Source organism: Nematostella vectensis, chromosome 6 (genome assembly GCF_932526225.1).
Source record: "Nematostella vectensis chromosome 6, jaNemVect1.1, whole genome shotgun sequence".
NCBI lineage: Eukaryota > Metazoa > Cnidaria > Anthozoa > Actiniaria > Edwardsiidae > Nematostella > Nematostella vectensis.
In genome coordinates this window covers 5,863,001-5,886,877 of record NC_064039.1, presented here as the reverse complement: position 1 = coordinate 5,886,877, position 23,877 = coordinate 5,863,001, and the positions used below count along the sequence as shown (strand labels likewise).

General features: G+C 39.6%; 2 protein-coding genes across 4 annotated transcripts; one reads left to right on the top strand and one right to left on the bottom strand.

Moving 5' to 3' along the window:
- Window positions 1-1,078: 1,078 nt before the first annotated feature.
- LOC5521554 (AP-2 complex subunit alpha-2) lies at window positions 1,079-13,432 on the bottom strand. The gene is made up of 24 exons (XM_001641164.3): window positions 13,092-13,432; window positions 12,820-12,888; window positions 12,565-12,707; window positions 10,846-11,169; window positions 10,679-10,780; window positions 9,860-9,968; window positions 9,646-9,707; window positions 9,391-9,479; window positions 8,836-9,004; window positions 8,414-8,551; window positions 8,070-8,177; window positions 7,474-7,646; window positions 7,214-7,343; window positions 6,748-6,849; window positions 6,339-6,509; window positions 5,846-5,885; window positions 5,615-5,753; window positions 4,750-4,832; window positions 4,215-4,304; window positions 3,925-4,048; window positions 3,461-3,577; window positions 3,324-3,393; window positions 2,735-2,872; window positions 1,079-1,942 (listed from the first exon to the last, which is right to left on the bottom strand). The coding sequence occupies exons 1-24, from the start codon at window positions 13,153-13,155 to the stop codon at window positions 1,865-1,867; spliced, it is 2,832 nt and encodes a 943-aa protein (XP_001641214.2). The 5' UTR covers window positions 13,156-13,432; the 3' UTR covers window positions 1,079-1,864.
- A 367-nt stretch (window positions 13,433-13,799) lies between these two features.
- Window positions 13,800-23,406, top strand: LOC5521553. Of its 3 annotated transcripts, none has more exons than XM_032366798.2 (11): window positions 13,800-13,953; window positions 14,462-14,688; window positions 15,699-15,776; window positions 15,856-16,011; window positions 17,686-17,723; window positions 18,050-18,143; window positions 19,316-19,362; window positions 19,640-19,735; window positions 19,918-20,013; window positions 22,060-22,169; window positions 22,454-23,406. In XM_032366798.2, exons 1-11 carry the CDS (start codon window positions 13,812-13,814, stop codon window positions 22,648-22,650), a joined length of 1,281 nt encoding a protein of 426 aa, XP_032222689.1. In that variant the 5' UTR covers window positions 13,800-13,811; the 3' UTR covers window positions 22,651-23,406. The 3 variants fall into 3 exon arrangements, with proteins under 3 accessions (XP_032222689.1, XP_032222688.1, XP_048585290.1); XM_032366797.2 differs by having other exon boundaries at window positions 19,268-19,362; XM_048729333.1 differs by lacking the exon at window positions 22,060-22,169 and having other exon boundaries at window positions 19,268-19,362; window positions 22,454-22,573.
- The last annotated feature ends 471 nt before the right edge of the window (window positions 23,407-23,877 follow it).

The following is a 23,877-nucleotide window of genomic DNA, read 5'->3' as shown; positions in this document are numbered from 1 at the left end:
TCTTTTTAGTTGAATGTTTTCACTCTTACATTTTTTAAGTTGACCGTGGCGAGTATTTCTTGTTGTCCCGCCTTTTTAAAATCGATCGATAAACTAATCGATCTAGTTGATTTGTTTTCTCGTCATTTTAATTCTTAAAAGCCATATAATAAAACTTTTATTAACCTCGCTTGCTCGGGCTGTACGGGAAAATATCAGACCTGGTCTTTTCAGCACGGCGCTCGGCCTGGGGCCGTACATTCAAGACCTCGGTCTGATATTTCTTCGTAAAGCCCTCACGCTCGGTTAATAAGTAGTTATTATTAGAAATATGCGAGGATACGACACACAGTGGGTGGCTAAGCCTGGATTTTATATAGTCGTAACAGTCGTCTGCAATAAATATCCTCGCGACTATATGGAAACACTCAAAGAGACGACCCTTACGACAGATTGTTTCACAGTCGTCAGAGGTAGAACCCATTCTATCTCTACGACTGTTACGGCCGGAAATAGGCGTGATACGACTCAACTTTTTTAATGAAAACACTCTCAAGCGACAATGCACAGGACGCTTGGTTGTTCCCAGCCTGAAACAATGAGGAAGAGGTACCAGTGTGTTGAACAATCCTAGCTGCTCCCTCCTCTGGAAAATAGTCCGGACTCAAATTCTGTGTCGTCTTCAAACTTCTCTTTCTCCAGGCGCGTACACAGGGATTCCTATGACTGCGCCTCCCCCCCCCCCCCCCCCTCCCCCCCCAATCCTAAGTACGCGCCTGTTCTCTTCTCCTTCGTACATATGCGCGAAGAAACAAATAACAAACCAGCCTCGCTCTTTCGTTTACTGCCGCAATTTTGTTTGTTATTTGTGCGCTAAAGGCTGGTTTCTAACGACGAAGTAAGCGTGAGCGGAGACGGAAGCGTAAGAGCTTTAAGAGGAGTTGATAGTCTCAGTCTCGGCGCCTAGTGATTAACGACTGATGCGACCAAATGAAAACCAACAAACATTAGGGTCGTATTGGTCGTACGCAAGTCGTGTGTTCTACTCGGGGGGCCTAGACGACTGTTACGACTATATTGAAACCAACACAGACACAAATTCATGGAGTCTTTTATCTACTTCTCATTTATCGTAGGAAAACATTCGATATTTTACAAGGGTATTTGTCTGCTTCTTTTAGCTATACTTTGCTTTCTTTTAGACTAAAATATCACCACTACAAATAGAAGATGTGTACACTATACGCGTCATAAACCATCTATTATAATAAAACTAAGTAGAATTAGAATGAAATCTCTAACGCAAATCTGAATTGCGAGATCGTTGCGCGAGACCTGTGCATGAGTCGTGGACACGACCCATGCGGACACGACACGCGCGGATACGACACGCGAGAGCCAAATGCGAAAGACGTGAGTGGTGGTCAATGCGCGTAAATGACACGTACTCGACAAGCGCTACGGCTACACTTCTCTCGCCTAACAAGAGGTCGCATGTTATAAAAGATTTGACTAAAACCTATTGAGCGGGGCTATCTTTGAAGCCATTTTTAAACAATCGCAGCAATAAGACAGTCTGAGAATGTTCTGTTGCGGTATTTGGCTTAATTATGTCTCCAACATTGAATAGTTCATCGGAGACTGACATGCTACTCAAGTAGTTCATGTCACCCGATACAACCATCTACGGTGTTATACAAAACAACAACAACAACAAAAATGAAATATGCGCATAAAAGATAATTTTTACTGCCACCTATACGAGTGACCCCACCCTACCCCAACAAGCAACAGGGCTCGCTGCCAATCAATTCAGATCTGGATTCTGATTGGCTCATTGCATTCATATTTCCCATCAGGCTATTCATGATACGCTAGGTCGATACTAGAACACTTCGGCAAGCAGCTCACACAGATGCGTGGCGACCTCGGGCCTCGACGATCGTAACGTCAGTCGGTACATCTGCCGAGCAAACACAGTTTCAGTTTAATCTTTGTTTATCGAGGGTAACATATTTAACCGAATATACAGTTTTCTAACATATGGCCCTCGGTTAGTAAGCACTGTGACTGGGAGTGGTCACTGCCAGAGGGTTTATTGCGTCCCCAGTGGTTCTTTTACGTCCCTTCGGTTCAGGTTAATGTAGTGCAGCTTGAAGAGACGGGACCTCCGGTTTAGTGTCCTTATCCGAGAAGACTGGAAACACGGGAGAATAACTCACTTGTGACACAAATTCAAATCAAGGCAGGAACCCGGAAAAATCCCCAGTTTGAGCCAGGATTCGAACCTGGGCCACAGCGGTGAGAAGCCGACGCGCTAACACACTAGGCCACCCGTGCTTCCACGACAATTACCACAACAGAGCACAAGGCAGTGTCCTGATCACGGCACCAGACTGAAACATGCACTTCTAGGTTTCGCTACTGGCTGTACTAAAAATATATTGGAATATTATTTTCTTTTATATTTGACTTTGTTGGAGCCTACAAGAATATTTCGCGCTGTTTTGATCCTGTCATATTTACGTACATTCTTAGTATAGTCGCGCGAGTGTCCCTTGATTGCTTGCTGTAATATTTCTACACTCAATCCATCCCATACTAACCTTTGCAAGCCTGTACTGTACTGCACTGTACTGTGCTGACTCCAAGGCCACGCCCCTGGTCACCCCATACTAACCTTTGCCTGTCTGTTGGGCTCCAAGACCCACACCCTAAGACCCCAAGGCCACGCCTCTGGTCACCCCCTACTAACCTTTGCCTGTCTGTTCGGCTCCAAGCGCAGCAAGCAGCCCACTTGGCCTGCGACCTTCATCTTGATAATTCCCGCACAAACAAAGTTCTCCGGGTTCGGGTCGACGCCATTTTGTATTGCGAGACCGAATCCAGACAACTGTGGATGGGAAAAGCATATAAGGAAGAGGTGCATGCACTGTGGAAGGACCACGGGTCCTTGGTACAAAGCACCCGGTATGGAAGTATGGGATAGGCATAATGCTACAGGGAACTTAAGCATAGACGACGAGGACGATGATGACAGAAAGAATTCAAGACTGACCACGTGAAAATGCGTCCTGTCTGATTTTAAAACTCCACAAGTTTCAAGGTCTATTGGAGACGCTGACTTTTCCCTGTAAGCCTATCTAACTGAATCTACTATTGTAGATAGTTTGGAATCGAGCACAAAGCATGGATGCATATTTTCCCCTCCTGTTTTCCTAGCCGTCGTCGCCATCCTTGCTTAAAGCTCCAATATATAAGGGGGCACCCTGTTGTGTTTGAGAAAACAGTTGAAAATAATTATCCCTTTGCTACGTGGAGACTAGGTGGGGCTTAGCACTGACCTTTGTTGCGATAGTTCCACTTTCCATTGGGTATTTAGCTTGGAATATCTTCTGACATTCTTGCTGAGGACTGTTAATGGCAAGGCAAATAAGTAAGGATGAATTACCCAACGTGGAACGGAAAAAATTTCTCTTACCTGCTCAGTCCTTTCCACCGCGTGAAGAAATCTTGAGAATTCATTTCTACAGATGTAAAGAACTTGGCTAGGAAGATGGGCACTTTGAGCACGAATTGTTGAGAAATACCATTAACACTGCAACAACAAGAAAGATACCATTAAATGCAATTAACAAGACTATACAGTGGCGTTTTATTTCCACCTTTAAATAACTAAATTTGCCGATTCGTGTAAATCAATTTGATTTAGAGATTGAAATTGTTCTGGATGACTGGTGCTTGTAAATTTCTAGCAAGGAAAAAAATGTCCGCCTTTTAATACCCTGGGTACCAGAGGCTCCGAGCTTCGCGGCGACAACGATTTGAGTGAAGTCGCCGCGAAGCTTGGAGCCTTTGGTACCCAGGGTAGCCTTTTAACACTTTAGTACATAGTTTTACTCTGGATGCCAAAATATGTTCTACATGGAAAAGACAGTATCTCACCTAAACTGAATAACTATAAATGGACATTGATAGAAATCCTTGACACACTTCACAGTGATAAGCTGCTGGACTTGGGCCCCGCCTTCAATAACGGGCGTGACTTGGCTGGACTCGGCCTTGAGACGTGGCTATCAGTAAAGGCTCAAAAACATAAAGCCAAAAGCATAAGACCATATAAAATAGGGTTGCTCTCTTTTTGATAGCGAATATAACTATCTCCTCCTAGGGAATCGTAAATAAAAAGACACGAAAACAAACAAAACTAATTTTTGTTCATTGCAAAAGGATATGTTCCCCCAAGTCGTCTGGCATCTGTATCGTTGCCGTGAAGTTAACAAATTGTGATGAGGTTTTGTTGCCAAAGAACAGCCCAACACGACCTGGAGACAAAGAAACAACAACTCAAGTGTCAGCTTGATGTAGAGGTGCACCATCTACTTACAGTGTAGCTTTTATATATTCACAGCCCTGGGAAATGACAGCTCCATGCTTTCAAATGTTTTCAAAGAGTTTCCACAATATGAACTACATCACACACCTCTTTTAAAACAGTGTTGTAACACCATTAAGAATATTGGGAGAGAACCCTTTTGTCTTTACAAACATACGAAAAACATTGCATATTACATGGATGCTAAAACTATTCAAAGGGCCAAGTCCACATAGCATTCCCATTAATACAGCCCTGAACACTTTACTACAAGTCACATACAGATAGATTCAAGTGGCAAATTACTTCCTATTGATAAAGTACTACAAGTCACATACAGACAGATTCAAGTGGCAAATTACTTCCTATTGATAAAGTACTAATAGTTCCCCCACCTTCAACTTCTTTGAATTCAGACTTCACACCAATTTGAATAATGTCACTTTCATACAAAACGCCAGTATTCTTTATGACAAACCTAAGATAAAAGCAAAGGCGTTAGCATAAAATTGATGTGGGGTATGCTGGTCTAAAGGTTGTTATGCCTAGAGAGCTTTATTAGTAACACTTTGTGGTTATTTTCATTCAACATTGGTAAGGAAATTATGTGATAAAATCTCCAAATAACTTTCTAAAAAAGTTCTATACTTTATACCAAAAATTTACCAAAAACAAGTAGCTACCCAAAATGAGCTGATGGAATTGGTTGCCCTTTCATATTTGCTGGGATAACGAAGAGACTCTATGTACAATTTGACCTCAAAAGTACATAGGAAATAAAACTGACAGATGGACCACCAAAGTGTCAAAAGAAGTCTTTCTTTTGCACTTTCTTCAACACATTTTTTTCACCAGTTGGTGACATGACGAAAAAACATGACGTGACGCTTCAAATAAGCCCATTTCACATCGAATAAGGAGGAGAATTTCTCTGAGTACTTAGTAACTTATAGCAAACAAAATATCAAGTGCAACTTTTTTTAAATTGATGCGACTTTTTGTAAAGTGTCATTGAAATTTGAGCTTTTCGTCCCTGAACTGATGGGCAATGATGATCAAGGAATAATTATCTTAAAAAGCCAAAATATGGTTATATGCACTTCGGCCTCACGTTATTTGTGTTTTGAAAATCAGTCCGTAGAACAAGGAACCTATAGCCATTGTACGTTTTCCAGGTTTTTCCGTCATGTCCCAGTTGCCAGCTCCTATTAACAGTGCCATTCTCTAACTTTCATTTGTAGAATAGTAATTTCAACTTACTTTTGTAGCATTTCCTCAGCACCTTGAGTCATGGTCAAGGCACCAGTGCTAACAGGAGAAGGCGTCTCAAACACGTCCACCAAAAGACCTGCACCTCCGGCAGGGGTAGGGGCCGAGGACCCAATACCACCAATCAAATCTTTTGGGCAATGAGAGAAGCATGATAAATGTATTTGTTATTTTTTTTTTACAGGAAACTTGACAATTAGAATTCCAAACAATTAAACTAACCTGCCTGCATAGCAGGACTTGGAGTCGGCTGAGCATTCACCTGAGAAATAACCAGACATTGGTAAAGGAATACATAATTGAGACAGCATAGATACAGCTACTTCAAATAAGGTTCCACTTGGAGTATTGTTTTAACCCACAGAACTTCATGGGTATCAAATAAAAAGCATGAATGAAACCAAGTTCTGGCTTAGAAAGTTGTAGCATTTTGTTTATGTATTTCTAGATGTTTCATGGCTTTAAAAGATAAGGATGTATCTGTTAACATGTAACCCATAATACAAACACTGTGGGTTAATACTACAGGTGCATACACTCTAAAGATAAAAAAAGTGGTTTATTGGTGCATCCATTTCTTTTTACCACTAAAAATATATTTTTTTACAAACTGCCACTAACTATCCATATTTTTGTATCATGTTAATTCATTTATGAGCATCCTTCACAGTTACTCCTGGCTACAGTAATGCCCTGCAGTACACAGACTTGTTACCTTGACCTGGGGGGCTGCATTTGATACTTGGCCATTAGTGGTAGGTTTATCACTACTGTCAGTTGGCTTTTCATCCCTCTCCTTGACAGCATTTGGTTTCTTCTTTTTCAATTTGGCAAGTATAGATGACTCTCTCTCAGGGAACGGCGGCATTTCTTCCAACACTGTGGCCTTTAGTGAAAAACAAAAAAGCAAAAAAAAAATATTAGGAATTTAAACAATTTAACAAGCTATTGTAAAATAGTAAGAAACATTGCCAGATTGTTTTCCCTTGCAACAGGCAAGTAGCTAGGATAAGTGGTATTTTCTTATGGATACATTAAGAAATCTTAGACTTCTTGAATATAATATCTTATAGTTGCAGTGTTTTCGTCCAAACAACCTGAGGTAACAAGAATGGGTCACCTACCAGTACATCAGGGGAGGCTACCGTGCTGAGTTTCAGGTACTCTAGGGCTCTCTGCTGTATCTCAGCATCAGAGTTCCTCAAATTAGAATCACTTCTCAGTATCTGCCGAGGACGACATAATAGATTAGCACAAGTATTCAGGAAACCTGACACCTTTTACAGTGTTCTATGTTTAACAATGTGATGCTTCAAATGCTTTTATTATTATAAAAGCATTATTATTATAATATTCAGGAAATCACTCTTTCTATATGTTGGGGAGTAGCAGGGGGATGCTGTTGGTAGATTTCTGCCTGTGCCTCTCACTATTAGGTTCTTTTCCAGTTCATAGGGCAGAGGGTGTTTTGCAGGTTTTCCTCCACAAAAAAACAACTCGGCTTTTTTAGCATTTCATTTTGTAGAATGAATCATCTAACTACACCTTAGGCCACCTCTGGTTTATTCAAAGAACAGTTAATATTAGTACCTCCTGGATATATGGCTTGATCTCAGGGAATAAGTTGATAAACTTGATGTACGTGGAGAGCAGTAGACCACGTGTTGAGGAAGCACAAAGGGGAAACTTGCTGTGCAACAGCTGGAACTGTACCATAGGACTAAAGGAAAATCGGAACTCAAGCATGAATACATAATAGTTAGGACTGAAGGAAAACCACAACTCACATGTGACTAAATAATAGACAGAAGTGAGGGAGTGATGAGGGATGAAGGAGGAGAGTGGCCCACCTTGAGCGAGGATCACCAGCGATCAGGTTACCAAACTCGCCAAGGATGTAACCGCCAACCTTGACCATGTTCTCGTGACAGGCCGGGTGCTGGAGAGCTTCAAACACAGTTTTTGCAGCATATCCCTGGATGTCATCCCTGTTAATGACTATTTGGATCACACGATACCAGACCTACAAGATGAAAACCACCATAATTGATTTATGTCATTTCTAACACAAGAAAATCTCAATTGTTTAGGAACATGTTGTTAGTGAACATGCCAATTGGTGTCTATCCACTCATGGAATAAGCGCACGAATGATAACTGTACAATAATGATAAGGGAATTAAAGCTGGTAAAAATATACTGAAACAAGTCTGCAAGAAAACATTGTATCCAAAAGAATAAAGGGTTAGAGTACAATGGAACCTCAATTTGAGATCTGCATATGGCTTAACATTTTAGGTCCAAACAACAGTAAAAGATATGAGATACTTATTTAATAATAATGTTCTCTATACAACAATACAATTTTTCAGTCATTTGCCATATTGTGATATCAAGGTTCTGCAGTATCAAGGGAAGGTACCCCTGAGTGGTTTTGACGGCATACCTCTTCACTGACGTAATCTCCAGCAATTCTGATCAGGGTTAGGATGGTGTCCACATACCAAGAGTAGTCTGTCGCATATTTCTCAGAAAGTATAGCAACCTTCAGCACCTAAAGGAGATTGTCAGCAATTGAATGAAGACCAAGTCTCGATAAATAGGACAAGAAGCCCCCTAACCTCCTATTTCATCAGTCCTCTCGCACTATCAAATCACAACAACTTTACTGTGCAGAATGTACAAGCTATTTGGAAGGGGTGCAATTTCTATTGAACATTTTCTTATATAACTTATGTTTAGTATATAACATCTTTATACTGTATTATAATATCTATTTAAGTACTGTACCATCTCCTCTTTGATGGAGTAGTCGGCTGTCTCAAGGTACTCAAGCATTTCGGACACTATCTCTTCTGCATTGTTTTTATCGCACATCGCATACAACAGGTCGACAGCACGTTGACGAACACTAACATCTCTTTCAGTCTGAAGATAAAATAAAAGTTTGTTAAAGCTACTGTATATACATTCACACATTTTGTAGAGCGTCTTTAAAATAACACATTTCCAAATGTTGATTATTCTGGACCCTTTGTTGATAAAAAAAAAAAAAAAAAAAACAACAATAAGAGATTGAAAAGCCAATATTGGACAGGGTCTTTTATGGTTACTTAGATAGGAAGCAGAGGGTTAGAAAATGCACAAAAGATGATTGACACTATAGAGTGCTAACAAGAGTTGCTGTAGTCTACCTTTTGTAGTTGCCTTACCTTGAGGGCGCCCATGACAGTTTCCTGATGTTTTCTGACGGCATCAACTGAGAACTCACTGTTCGACATTAAACACAGTCCTTCAAGTGCCAGGTACCTCAGGTTGGTTTCACGGTGGGTCAAGAATTGGCCAAGCTGATTGCATCCTCTTATTAACAGGCTTTGATCGCTAGTAGATAACATGCAACACTGTGTTACATAACATATTACATCAAGATGAGTCAAGAGCTAGCCAAGCTCATTGCATACTCTTATTGACAGGTTAAAATCACAGGCTATAATGACAGGCTATAATGACAGATAATAGTACCATATTACATAACACAAAACTACAGTTGGCAAAGAAAACATCAGGCTGTTCAACAGACAAGATTTTACATCAATGAGCTCCTGTCAATGCAAAGATGTAATAAGCTTTAGTAAAAAGGTTAGTAACAATCATCTGTACATGTTTGCTGAGTTCAATGCACATCAATGATTAATCCAATCTTTAATATCAATTCCTTGATGATGTTACAATGACAATGTCATTTAACCACACCTGTAAGGACTCACCTGTCCATGTGAATAATAAGGTTGATGGCTTCAAAAAGTACAGCATTCCTGGCATTCGAGTGCTGAACTTTCTTGGATTTGGGAGGTTCCTGAAAGATTCAATAGTATAATCAGCATTTGTACCAAGTATGATTATAATTATAATTGTATAAATGGCATGAGTCCCCTAGATGAGCCCAGGGCTCTTGGGACAAATGTCTCCCAATATTGTTTGAAAAAAAGTAAATCTTGTGTAATTACAGAATGTGTACAAACCTGTGCCTTGTTAAGAATCGTATCAAGACACTCATGTAGTCTTGCTGAAATTGCAGGATCATCTGAGGAAGGAACAGAGTTAACTAATTCTCATATAGCACTTTATAAAAAAAACCTTGAAAAATCAAGTAGAACAGGCTTCTAGCATGCACCCCTCACATCAAGCTATCATATCACATTTGAATTAAGATATCTAAACATATCTAGTGTATACCTGGTGGAGGGTACATCTGAAGCAGCTTGATCAGCTTGATGCACAGCCATGGCGCCGGCACAAAATAGTAGGTGTAGTCTTGCAGGTCAGTGTATGAGGAGGTCACAATCTACCCCATAGAAAACATAACATGTCAGATGGTGTCACAATCTACACCATGAAAACACAATGGGTATGATGGTGTCACAATCTACACCATAGAAACCATAACTTGTTTGATGTGTCACAATCTACACCATAGAAAACACAAAGTGTATGATGGTGTCACAATCTACACCATTCAAAACACAAGGTGTATGATGGTGTCACAATCTACACAATTCAAAACACAAGGTGTATGATGGTGTCAAAATCTACACCATAGAAAACACAATGTGTATAATGGTGTCACAATCTACACCATAGAAAAGACAAAGTGTATGATGGTGTCACAATCTACGCCATAGAAAACAGAAGGTGTATAATGGTGTCACAATCTACACTAGAAACCATAACTTGTTTGATGTGTCACAATCTACACCATAGAAAACACAATGTGTATGAGGGTGTCACTATCTACACCATAGAAAACACAATGTGTATGATGGTGTATGATAGGTTAAAAGAATTGTGTGTGCAATATCAAAATCTCTAAACTGCTTTGGCTACAATGCTGATAATGAGAACAAAGGTAAAATAAACAAACAATTTCAAAGTTAATAAGGTATAGTTGGACAATACTAAAGAATGGAGGAAGGCTTAAGCTTGATGTTATATTAGTATCTGAAAATGGAGAAAGACCATTGGATGATAATGGTATTCTACAAATTAGCCACATACCCTGCTTAGACGAGAAACGGCCAGCTGAATACACCCTTTGTACTCATCTGGTGATTTCTGAACAAGTCCCTGGATCAAGCTTGTCGCAGATGTAACAACACCCTTAAAACATAATCATAGTTAGCTTTAACAATAACCAAAACAGGAACAACCACAAAAATACGTACCAGGTGCTTGTCATTGAGTAACTGGACAATCCTGGACGTCCACTCCCCCGGGGGCAGAAGGTTTTCATTCAAACGAAACAGCTTCAAGACACAGAGGGCTGCACATTGCTTGACACTGTCACTTGTGTCGGGGGAGACCAGGAGCTTCGGGACCTCTGACCCAAGCTGGTCAACCATCTCCTGGTTGCCAATGTTAGCAATACACTGAAGTGCCAGGCAGACAAAGATGGCATTGCGGCTAGAGAGGTCATTCTTGATGCTCTGGACAATGAGCTTGATCAGCTCACTATTAGCACTGACGAGCACGGAGATGAACAGGTATCCCTGGAAAATCACAAAACCAGAGGGTAAGTCATCCCTAGAAAATCACAGAAACTTCAGAGTAAGTTATCCATAGAAAAGCACAGAATCCAAAGGGTAAGTTATCCCTAGAAAAGCACAACAACCAAAGGGTAAGTTATCCCTAGAAAAGCACTTACTAAATGGTAAGTTATCCCTATAAAAGCACAGAAACCCAAGGGTAAATTATCCCTAGAAAAGCACAACAACCAAAGCGTAAGTTATCCCTAGAAAAGCACTTACTAAATGGTAAGTTATCCCTATATAAAAACACAGAAACCCAAGGGTAAATTATCCCTAGAAAAGCACAACAACCAAAGTGTAAGTAATCCCTAGAAAAGCACAATACTCAAAGAGAATGTAAGAGCAGCAGATTCTTCATGGAGTTCAAACACAGACTACAATTTTGAAAAACAATTAGGCTCTAAGGTGTCAAAATAAATGGAATTCATAAAAAATTACTTAAATCCATTGCATGACTTTTTAGGGGGAGGTCTATGCCGTCATTGCAAAGGAAATCACACAATATCCCTTCAAAAAACATAAATCCAAATAGAGAGGTGAAAATACAAAAGGCATACTGCCCAGAAGATGGAAAAATAGTTCACTCACAAAATAGCAAATAGGCCTAATTATTCATTGGTGTAAATGTCCCATATTCAAATGAGTTGATTAGGCTTAGCTCGCCCACATTTTACTAATAGCCCTTCAGATGAGTACAAAATGAGTTGTTACACTAGCCTTTGGTTTAAGTCATTATCAAGAGGAACAAATTGAGAATAATTTACTCAAGAGACAATATCTTGCTTTTCCGGGCTCAATGTGAAAATCATGCAGATAACATTCCTTCATTGCAATAAGAGCACATCAGAAATACATATTGTTAATTTGTCTGTTATTTATACTATCTAGAGAATAAACCCATAAACACATTTATCAAGGTACAATATAGGTAACCATAAAAAGTGATGAATTTATCCTTTTACAGAATAAATTTGTACATTATTTTTTGAAAGTATGCCATTGTTCTAATAATTCCAAATTGCAAAGATCATAACTGTAACACCTTGTACATTGTATCATTAATAACATAGTAATTACAAAGAGCATATTGGTAGAGAGACACATAGGCAAATAGATCACATAGCGAAAATAAACTTTCCTCGATAAGTACGATTTGACTTCATGATGATTTCAACACAAAGTTTTCATCGCTATAATCAACTAACAGAATCGTAAATGCACCTTAAAACAGGACGTAATTGTTTTCAAAATTAAAGTGAATAAATCAATAAAACTAGAAATCATTAGAAGACTTTTTTAAGGGAATTTTTTAGCTGGATTAGGGATCCTAATTGACAAACGTTCGATTGCACTTACTATTTGCTTCTCGGTGTATTTGTTTGAAGACAGTAGGTTTACGGCTTCCATATGACCGAAATCAATATCATGACCAAGCAGAAATATGAAAAGAAGTTTACAGACATATTTCTTTTTCTGGTATCCATCGAGCTGTTTATCCCCTGGGAATGAGATCAAAATCAAAGTTAGATGCAATTGGAGTACTGCTTGGCTGATGAGGTATTGAAGGCAATGAATGTACTCTTCAACAACAATTCAGCATACTCGATTTACCTTTGAATTTGTTTCTAATATTCGCCAATTCCTTGTTGATTCGCTTTATCTCTGCTTCTTTGGACTTGCCTGTAGATGGATCAGAGGCAAGATAACAAAATGAATCAGCAGGAGTGAGTTGAAGTATGTCTCTTCATTTACAAAATAACTTCCCGCTACTTTACCCCTCACACTAATGTTTAGCTCTTGTCACACGTGTCAATGCGAATTTGCAGTTCACAAATGCTCATAATTCCACTCTTAATCATGGGGTAAACAGCAGAAACACTTACAGTTGCGAATGTCAGATATAAAGACCGCTAGGCCTCGCATTCCCTCGCCTTTGACTGCCGGCATAGTTGGTTGTGATGAGGGTATTGAGTGACCACCCCCTAGACTTGCAGTGCTCGTTCCACTTGGTACGAGCGTTCACTTCGACTGAAACCACCGTAAAATCCACGGTATTTCTTATATACAGCTCGAACAGGATGTCTAGTAGCCGGCAAAGGCCTCTGCAGGTTGTAGATCTGCAAGAGAGCTGTTTCCTGAAAAGAATCGAAGGTTTTATCGGCAAAGAATCGCTAACATGGCAGCCGCCATCCACAGCTTGTGAACGAGGCGGAACGGAACCGAGCCTTCGGTACATCATCAGCGGTCACTACCAACCCTAGGGTGGAGTCTGGAACTAGAGGGAAATGGAGATAAAATAACGAAAAAGAAAGAAAAAAGACATTGTATTTAGTATCCATATGTAATTTTCTTAATCTAGGACATTAACTGTAAATAAAAAATCTAAACTAAATAAAACAGCTTTTGGAAAAAAAACATTTCAATGTTTTTTACATGTTTTGCTTATTGTTCATTTTTCTTTAGTGACGATCCTGTTGTCTATTATTATGTTAAAAAAACGGTGAAATGAAAAGAGAAAAATGCACTAAAAACGGAATAGCACAGAAATGTAGCTTGGTAACCCTGTGTCAACAAAGCCTCGCTTTCATGTTATCGTTTCAAAGATGGCGGATTTTACGTCCGAGCTCGCGTCCTTCTTCCAGCGACAGAAGCTGGTATTATCGCTCGATTTCTACATGGATCAACTATGGCAACAGTTTTCGAATGGCGAGCCATTGAACAAGAGTATGCTTGCTTTCGTAAGAGGTACGTATGTCTAGGACAGTGTGTCCGTCAAGTTTCGGTTTGTTCCATGTTGACATTGATCGGCGCCAAAATTTGAAATATTTTAAGAAACTTCCTATTTATCTAGATCGCATTGTATTAGAGAGCATAAGATAAGATAGGGACACTTTGGTATTACCCGTGCGCCATGTCGATGGGAATGAGAAGAGATCATGTAAACTGGGAAGAAGGAAACAAGTCTAACAAGTAGGCAAGAAAGCTAATTCCCAGAAAAGTTTTACTGTTTTGTTTCTCTGAGCGGCGAAGTCAAGTCAAGAAGAAAGAAAAGACGACGAGCGATAAAACAGCGGCAAACAACAATATGTAAATGCCAAAGCGAGGGGGTAGGGTGAGTAAAATGCTCACATGCAGTGATGAGGTGGTGGTTACTAAAAATAGCCAGATTGGGAATCGACATGGTGTGCTGGTTATACCAAAGTGTCCCTCTCTTATCTTATGTTCTCGTGATTATATCAATCATCTCCCTCAGATGTATTTGTCAAGGCCAGGGACAAGCTTACTGAAGACGCTCACAAGAAGCTTTTGGTTACAAGATTTTTCTGTGGCATTGCAGAGGCCAAAAAAGTACTTAACAATGGAGAAGTCAGCTATATCCCATTGCCGACTGCATGCCTTAGAACATTAAAACATGTTTGTGAACTGTACCCATACTCTATAACAGAGAAAAAGCAAATGTTTTGGAAGTTGTTAGAGGAGGTGAGTTAAGGTGGATCAAGGAATTCAAAATTATGTTTTTTTTTCTCACTTTGTGTATTGGTATCCAGGCGTTGCGACCATAGACCAGTTTGTCCGGTTTGTTTGTCCATAAATCAGTTCTCCCATAGATATAATATGGGCTCTAAACTGGCAGATAACATTAGCAGTTTTGTACTACCAGTTTGTAATAATTGTGTAAATTGTTCCACTCTATATGTAATAATAAAAATATACGAAGTGTAATTCAAGGTCGGTATCAGCTTTATCACTGATCTTACCCGTGCCACTTAAATTGAACAGATATAAATGCAGAAAACCTTATCATACATTTAAGGGATCAATTTGGTGAAAGTTTTGTTGGGTTATGTATGTAGTGAGGAAATAAAGACAAGAGTTTTGTTTTGTATTCATGTCACTTACAGCTTTATAAGTAAAACACCATGCTCATCCCAGTTCCCTGGGCTGCATTCAGCTAAATTTCATGGAATGCTTTTCTGTTACAATCTTGATGGCAAATTAAACCTCTGATATAGTGAATTTTTTTTCGTGGGGTGTTTAATAGCAAGTGAAACCTGCAAAGTCAAGTTAATTAACATAGTATTCTTATGCCAAGACAAGAGAAGCCAAAGCTCTACATATATGAATTATATTCCTCAAACTACTGTACCTCCTTGTTTCCAGGAAATTAAATAGGCTATCTATGATATATATATATATAGCAAGAGATGTTATCCTCAAGCTATCTCATTTTTTTTTGCAAAATTTGACATATATCTAAAGTGTATATCTAAAGAGGATATTGTTTTCGTTTAGAAACCAATTTCAATTAATTTTGTTAATTTTAAGAGTCGTTCTGATTTTGAAGTTCTTTTTGAGGGAAAAGGGGGAAAGTGTGTATTACAAGAAATGGTGTGACAATATATAAATTGAAACTTTAAAGAATAACAAAATTCCTTCATATATCTAGAAGTTTATAAATTAAAATAATTTAAAAATTCCTTTTTTTCCAGATTTCTCTAACTGCATTCAGAGCAGGAGACAGGGAACTTGCAACTTCAAGGTTTGAACAGTGTTGCGAGGAAGTAGAGGCAAGAAATTTACTTCTCCTTGCTTGAATGTCACTTTGGCATGATACTAATGTTCTTCCTATGTTCCTTTTTAATTCAGGAGGAAAGTGAGGATATTAAAGTGCTTCTTGAAACTGTAAATCCTGAAGAATTAAGTCGAATTCTGAAAAAGCATCCATATGATAAATTTCTCAATTATTGCTACCTATTCCTTAAGCCAATTTGGGAGCAGTATGATCGACCCCTACTTGAAAAGGTGAGTATTTTAACTCAACACTAGTACATCTTGCACCTATTGTAGGTACCATACACACTCACTCGCTCGCTCGCTCACTCACTCACTCAGAAAGACTAATAATAACCATAGACCTAAATGTCTTTATTAAGGGTCTAATTCAATGACAATAGGTATACTCTTGATATAAAAAAAACAAATACTTAAACACGAGGTTCCGCTATAAAAGGGAAAGCTCCTCCTACCCCCGGGCTCGATTTCACAAGTATAATCAGAACACTGCCACGCTAGCAGTTATAAATTATAGGTCTCCTGTAAAATTGCTTATCTCTAAACTATTATTGTGCAGGTAACAAGACAGTTGTGTTAAGAGATTGATAAATTAGTGATTTGCTGTTCACTCGTGTGTTTGGTGCAAAATGTTTAAATTCATGATCTAACAAATCTGCATAAATTATTCTTGCCCTGTGGTATCGCATTATTTTACTATAAATAGAAAAATTTTAGGTGTACAAGTCTAGGAATGATATTTAATTTGGTTTAGAATATGAAATTTGAATTTAGCGCTTAGAGCAATTGTCATGACATGTTGACTCATTGACGGCTGATTGATAACTGATTGTTCTTGAGCCCAGGGGTGGGAGGAGCTTTCCCTTTTATAGCGGAACCTCGTGTTTAAATACTCCACATAATATTCAAGAAAAAGTGAATTTGAATGAGTGTTTTCATTATTCTCAAAAATACCAATTACTGTTTTCTTAGCTTAAGGTACCACAATCGGTTAGCACTCAGCACATTTCTCTGAGATTCTTCCATATTTTATTACTTTTATCAGCATGAACTTTTAAAGTATGCCGAGGTTTAAAAAGAAGCATTAGGTTCCGTAGGGGAAGCCCATAACAGTGAGAGAATAGCAAATCCATTTTTGTTCATCAAACTCTCTTTTTTATGTGCCATGTTAAGGGCCAAATACAGCCTTTAACCTGATGCTAGCTGTGTCCTAAAACAAGTAATATATGAATGTACAGTATTTACCTGCATATAAGATGCCCCAGCGTATAAGACGCACCCAGAATTTTAAGCTCAAAAGTAAATTTTAAGCTTAAAATTCAATATTCGAATAATTAACACTTGCATTGCATGCTACAGCAACTCCAGGAAGAAATGCTGCAAAAGCAAATTTGCTGTGATTATTAGTTTGAAAAGAACAAAGAATTATAGAGTGAAGCTGTGAACGTGTGCTAGCAATCAAGACTAGAGATAACTGAAATACAATATGCTGGCTTGAGCAATTAATCCCTTTAAGCTAGGTGCCCAAAGGGGGGTAGATCAATTGACCAATTATAGACAATCTTTTGTTTTCCTTATTATGCAAATTATGAAAGTGGCATTCCACATAAAAGACGCACCCTAGTTTTGAAGGTCACTTTGGAGTGAAAAATGTGTGGCTTATAAGCATGTAAATGCGGTAATCAAAAACTCAAATGCTTAGTTCAGTATGAGATTCACAATCTTGCTTGGTCATTCTTATTTAGGGGAAGGGGATGCTAATTTCAAGCATGGTTCCTTATTGCAAGTGGGCACTAAAATAGTAAACCAGTATTCTGTAGCTAAGACACAGTACACATGTCCAGTACATACAACTGGAGTTCAATGTTATGCTATAAACAGGGTTCTTTTGCTCTATTGTTACAGTATATCATAGGAGAAGCATCTCTCGGAGATGAAGACCAGTAAGTTTTATAGCAAACATTTTATTGATTTTATGTCCATTGAACTTTTTCTGGCTCATTAACATTGCCTATGAATGGTGAGCTCCAAAAGCTTTTCTCAAAGTTCCCCATTCTTCCTGCCCTAGGCTAATGATTATCCCCAATTTTTTTTATTTTTGAGATATTGAAGTTTGGGTCGAGTGGAAGTTCTAGAGGTTTTCATACACTATTACATATTTGTATACTGCTACCCTTAGCAATTCATCTCCCTTATTCCCTTTATGGTGCAAATTATTTAAACCTGCTATACTGCAATTTTGTATTATTTTGTTTATTATTCTTTGCAGTGTGTCTCCGTCTCTTATTGAATTATTTGATGAATATATGGATCCTAAAAAAGAAATTCCTTCACTTTCAAGAAAGAGACAAACTCCAAGCAAGGTATGTGAATTTCTTTCCACAATAGAGAAAAGGACAACTTAATTTAAGAGAGGTACAAAATACAGCCAATAGTTTGTAACTGTAGAGATTTGCCACTTAACCCATTGACTCCTGGCTATTTTTAAGCTGAATTTACAAAAAACAGACTGAAAACAGATGTCTCCCCCCTATTCTGAGTTTTATACAGCCTGTCAAAGTCAAACACAGCTGCACCTAGTCAGCGGTATCCTAGCTTTCCAACAGTGCTTTGCGGTCCCCACTTTTAATCCCTCATCGTTGTGCTTGTATTTTTCATCAAAAATACAGCTATAAGCATATTAGGAGAGTGTCTCAGGACATCATAAAGTCTATTAGGGCATAATTGAGTGCTTTGCTTATGGATATTTGCAAGCAAAGGTGGATTCATAATGATTTTTTCCTGATTGGCTTTGTCTGGATGAGAAAATAATTTTCTAATGAATCACCACAGCTCTCCTAAATGCTGTCTTTTCTGGAACCAAATTGATTCCAAAATTGTTTACACTGCTATTCTGGGTCTGTATGAGCCATAATTGATTTGTTTGGCTTCGGGGTGAAAAGAAAAAACTATCTGACTTTGGGGAGAGGAGTGTTGACTGGCCCTCCCCTCGTGAATTTTTTCCTGGATCTCCCAGAATGCTTTGCAATCCGTAAAGGCATCTGAGTGGTTTTACAAGCCTTCAAGGAGTGGACATTGTGTTTTGAGGCCATGAAAATGAACCTGGAGGGTCAGAATAAAGGTATATATTTGTGTCTTGAGCTGTGTTTGCTGATCTCTTTTCCTTGTGTGGTATTTTGAGCGTTTTATTGAGAGGGGTGATTCTGCTTTTCTTTCCTTGTTCGATTTGAAATTTGTCAAAGAACCTGTGCTATTATTTGGCTTATGAGTAGTTGCCAACACCTTGGTTGGATGCATATCTTCAAGACCATTTATCCCTTAGACTGATGCCTTGAGTATCTTTATCTTGTTGTGTTTATTTTGCATTTATGAATTTTTGGGGTTGTGGGTACTTCTCAAAGCCGGTACAGGCCGGTTGAGGGGTCAATGTGTTTATATAACAGAATTGGCACTGAGTGTATAACTTTACTTTTTCTCATTTTCCTAGAGACTTTTTGGCCACAGTAATGATAATAATGCCTCTCTTTTCACAAAGACAACAAAGACAATAAATGCCTTAAAAGAGTCTTCAAAAGCACTTGGGTGAGTGAAATACATACCTGTGGCAAAATTCTCTTAAACCTAAAAAAACTATCCTACTAAAATAGAGCAAGGACTTTATAAGCTTCAAGACAAAAGATAATCAAGAAATAAAGAAAGTTTGGAAGTAACAAATTCATTGTGGACATGGAATTCCCAAAAAGGACAAGTTCATACCCTTTCGCATTCTAGTTTACCATGATAACTTTGATGACAACCCTCCAAACAATCACGGTAAACTACAGTACATTAAAATATGACATTTTTTTTATTATTCAAGTGATCTTATCAAGAATAGAAGATCATCTGAAGAAATAGATGATACTGATGAGAGAAATGATGAACTGGAAGAGAAAGACCCCCTTTCACCTTCTAGGTGAGTAATATTGGCCACCACTGAAGTGATGTTATTGTGTTAATTCATAAAACAGTTTTCAAATTTTTTTTATCACAAATAGATGTCCGTTGGTCTTCTTTCATTCATTTTCCTTTTGCTTATTTTTGCATTCCAAAGCCTGCCTTGTTTACATATTAAAACAATCAGCTTTCATTGTCTAGTGGTGCAAAAGATGATTCTTCCAAACGAAAACAAGAAATACAACAGCATAAATTTGGAGACCACCCATACATTACGAACCCACAGCCATCTACAAGGTACGGTCACCCTTCCACCAGATCCACCCTTCAACTAGGTATGGTCACCCCTCCACCAGGTATGGTCCCCATTCCATCAGGTATGGTCACCCCTCCATCAAGTTTTGCCCCCCACCAGGTATGGTCACCCTTCCACCAGGTATGGTCCCCATTCCACCAGGTATGGTCACCCTTCCACCGGGTATGGTCATCCCTCTACCAGGTATGGTCACCCTTCCACCAGGTATGGTCACCCTTCCACCAGGTATGGTCACCCTTCAACTAGGTATGGTCACCCTTTAACTAGGTATGGTCACCCTTCCACCAGGTATGGTCACCCTTCCACCAGGTATGGTCACCCCTCCACCAGGTATGGTCACCCTTCCTCCAGGTATGGTCACCCTTCCACCAGGTATGGTCACCCTTCCACCAGGTATGGTCACCCTTCCACCAGGTATGGTCACCCTTCCACCAGGTATGGTCACCCTTCCACCAGGTATGGTCACCCTTCCACCAGGTATGGTCACCCTTCCACCAGGTATGGTCACCCTTCCACCAGGTATGGTCACCCTTCAACTAGGTATGGTGACCCTTTAACTAGGTATGGTCACCCTTCCACCAGGTATGGTCACCCTTCCACCAGGTATGGTCACCCCTCCACCAGGTATGGTCACCCTTCCACCAGGTATGGTCACCCTTCCACCAGGTATGGTCACCCTTCAACTAGGTATGGTCACCCTTCCACCAGGTATGGTCACCCTTCCACCAGGTATGGTCACCCTTCAATTGGGTATGGTCACCCTTCAACTAGGTATGGTCACCCTTCAACTAGGTATGGTCACCCTTCCACCAGGTATGGTCACCCTTCCACCAGGTATGGTCACCCTTCCACCAGTTATGGTCACCCTTCCACCAGGTATGGTCACCCTTCAACTAGGTATGGTCACCCTTCCACCAGGTATGGTCATCCCTCTACCAGGTATGGTCACCCCTCCACCAGGTATGGTCACCATTCCACTAGGTATGGTCACCCTTTAACTAGGTATGGTCACCCTTCCACCAGGTATGGTCACCCCTCCACCAGGTATGGTCACCCTTCCACCAGGTATGGTCACCCTTCAACTAGGTATGGTCACCCTTTAACTAGGTATGGTCACCCTTTAACTAGGTATGGTCACCCTTCCACCAGGTATGGTCACCCTTCCACTAGGTATGGTCACCCTTCCACCAGGTATGGTCACCCTTCAACTAGGTATGGTCACCCTTCCACCAGGTATGGTCACCCTTCAACTAGGTATGGTCACCCTTTAACTAGGTATGGTCACCCTTCCACCAGGTATGGTCACCCTTTAACTAGGTATGGTCACCCTTCCACCAGGTATGGTCACCCTTCAACTAGGTATGGTCACCCTTCCACCAGGTATGGTCACCCCTCCACCAGGTATGGTCACCCTTCCACCAGGTATGGTCACCCTTCCACCAGGTATGGTCACCCATTTCACCAGGTATGGTCACCCATTTCACCAGGTATGGTCACCCATTTCACCAGGTATGGTCACCCATTTCACCAGGTATGGTCACCCATTTCACCAGGTATGGTCACCCATTTCACCAGGTATGGTCACCCATTTCACCAGGTATGGTCACCCATTTCACCAGGTATGGTCACCCATTTCACCAGGTATGGTCACCCATTTCACCAGGTATGGTCACCCATTTCACCAGGTATGGTCACCCATTTCACCAGGTATGGTCACCCATTTCAACAGGTATGGTCACCCATTTCACCAGGTATGGTCACCCATTTCAACAGGTATGGTCACCCATTTCACCAGGTATGGTCACCCATTTCACCAGGTATGGTCACCCATTTCAACAGGTATGGTCACCCATTTCACCAGGTATGGTCACCCATTTCACCAGGTATGGTCACCCATTTCAACAGGTATGGTCACCCATTTCACCAGGTTTGGTCACCCATTTCACCAGGTATGGTCACCCGTCCCCCCGATAGTCACCCCTTCAAAATGTGACCAACTAGGGTCCTTGAATGTAATTTTTCCCTAGTGGCATAAGCTCCAATAATGTACAAGTTAAAAGGAAATGGAATTCTGTACAAGAAGATGCTGAAGAGGTAGAATGGACAGATGATGAGGATGACCTTCCCCAACCAATCAGTAAGTGACACCTTGAATGTGACATTCACTCAACATGATATTAATGGCAAACTAAATGAGTATTGTCAGTAGGTCTTTCTTGTGTGAATATTGGCCTGGCTTGGATGCTTTCCAGGTTGACATTTTGAGACATGGCAGCATGATTTGTCTTCACAACTCCAAAATTCATTTCTTGAAAGCGATTATATCAATAAGTGACCAAACCTAGCCCTGGTAATTTGATTTATATCTCATAAAAGTGGTTGTGGATGCAATTGTAGCAGATGTTTGCTTTCAATTCTCAGAACTTCCAGATTTTTCAGAGAAGATTTACACTTATCAAGGGCGCCACACATGGACTGAGAGTGAACTAAAATGGTTGGAAGAAGGAGTAGAGTTATTTGGAAAAGGACATTGGTCAAAAATCCTGAGGCGCTTTCCATTTCCCAAGTACAGAACATCTGTCCATTTGAAGGACAAATGGAGAAACCTGAATGGATGAAGATGGAACCAAATTCTGTTGATTTTATTGTAAAGCAATATAATTCAGTACTCTAGAGTTATCAATCTAGTACCATATTAGGTTTGACTAGGAAGAGATCAGATGAGCTGTAGAACAACTAGATGGCTTGGTTAAATCAACAAAATAGATCAACACAAGGTTGGCCTGGTGAAAAGAGTGTAGTTTTACTGATGTTTTTAGAATTAGCCCCCTAAATGAAGGGCTAATGCAAAAAATGTCAGTGCAAATGCATGAAACTTACAACTTCAACGTTTTGTTGATTTATTTCTCTAGTGCCAGATTTACCACTGTACAAGACATTGAGGTTGTGACTTATACACAGAGCCAAATCTTATGGAAGATTTCTTATTGACCCGGCATTGGTGGCATCTGCACTGACTTCATAGTTTAAGTACCTTGTCGTGTTTTTTATTTTTTGTATTTATCTTATGCAAAGAAGCAACTGAATAACATTTTTTGATTTTATATAAATCCAGGTGAATCTAATACAAAGTAACATTTTATATATGTGTGTAAATGGAATGATCAGAAGTCATTAACCTCTGTTTGGACGAAAAATATTTAGGTTTGGATGAAAATCTCCTTGTTTGTCTAATCACTGGAAGAGCAAAAACCAAAAAAGCCCAACTTCCTTTATCTTTTGGGTCTGGGGGTTGGTAGATATACATGTGTAGAACTTGAAGACTTTTTTTATATTGTTTGTATTGTAAATAAAAACGTTGCAAATATTAAAAATATTGCAAATATTCTTCCTTGGGTCCTGTCAAAGCTATAACTTTTTCTTTTAAATTTAACTAGTATTTGAAATTTGCTATGGTAGAGAGGTTTGGGGGGCTGGTCATCACTTAAAAATTGGTGAAAAACATCCCAAAAAGGCTTTGTTTTTGTGGAGAATTAATTGTTTTTACTGTAAACTTGAATTGTATAAGTACTTCAAACCTCCAGGCTTTCATATCTTACCTTTCCACAGCCGATCCCCCTGTATCCACTATAAACACTGCTGCCACCTAGTTCTGATATCCCTGATACATATAGTAGCTGAATAGGCAGAGAGAACGGGGAAGTGGGATAAGTATCTTAGCTGAATAGGCGGAGAGAGTGGCTAGTGGGATAAGTATCTTAGCTAAATATGTTAAGAGAGAGGATAGTGATGGGATAAGTATCTTAGCTAAACAGGCAGAGAGAGGGGCTAGTGGGATAAGTATC

Bases quoted from the DNA above. Each gene is read 5' to 3' on its own strand.
- LOC5521553 (XM_032366797.2), top strand. From the start codon at position 13,812: ATGGCGGATTTTACGTCCGAGCTCGCGTCCTTCTTCCAGCGACAGAAG. The intron at 14,689-15,698 runs GTGAGTTAAGGT...CTTTTTTTCCAG, and splicing joins TTTGGAAGTTGTTAGAGGAG to ATTTCTCTAACTGCATTCAG. The intron at 22,170-22,453 runs GTAAGTGACACC...TTCAATTCTCAG, and splicing joins TGACCTTCCCCAACCAATCA to AACTTCCAGATTTTTCAGAG.
- LOC5521554 (XM_001641164.3), bottom strand. From the start codon at position 13,155: ATGCCGGCAGTCAAAGGCGAGGGAATGCGAGGCCTAGCGGTCTTTATA. The intron at 10,781-10,845 runs GTACGTATTTTT...TTATGTTTTAAG, and splicing joins TACTCAATGACAAGCACCTG to GGTGTTGTTACATCTGCGAC. The intron at 4,049-4,214 runs ATATCCTTTTGC...ACTGATAGCCAC, and splicing joins GCCAGACGACTTGGGGGAAC to GTCTCAAGGCCGAGTCCAGC.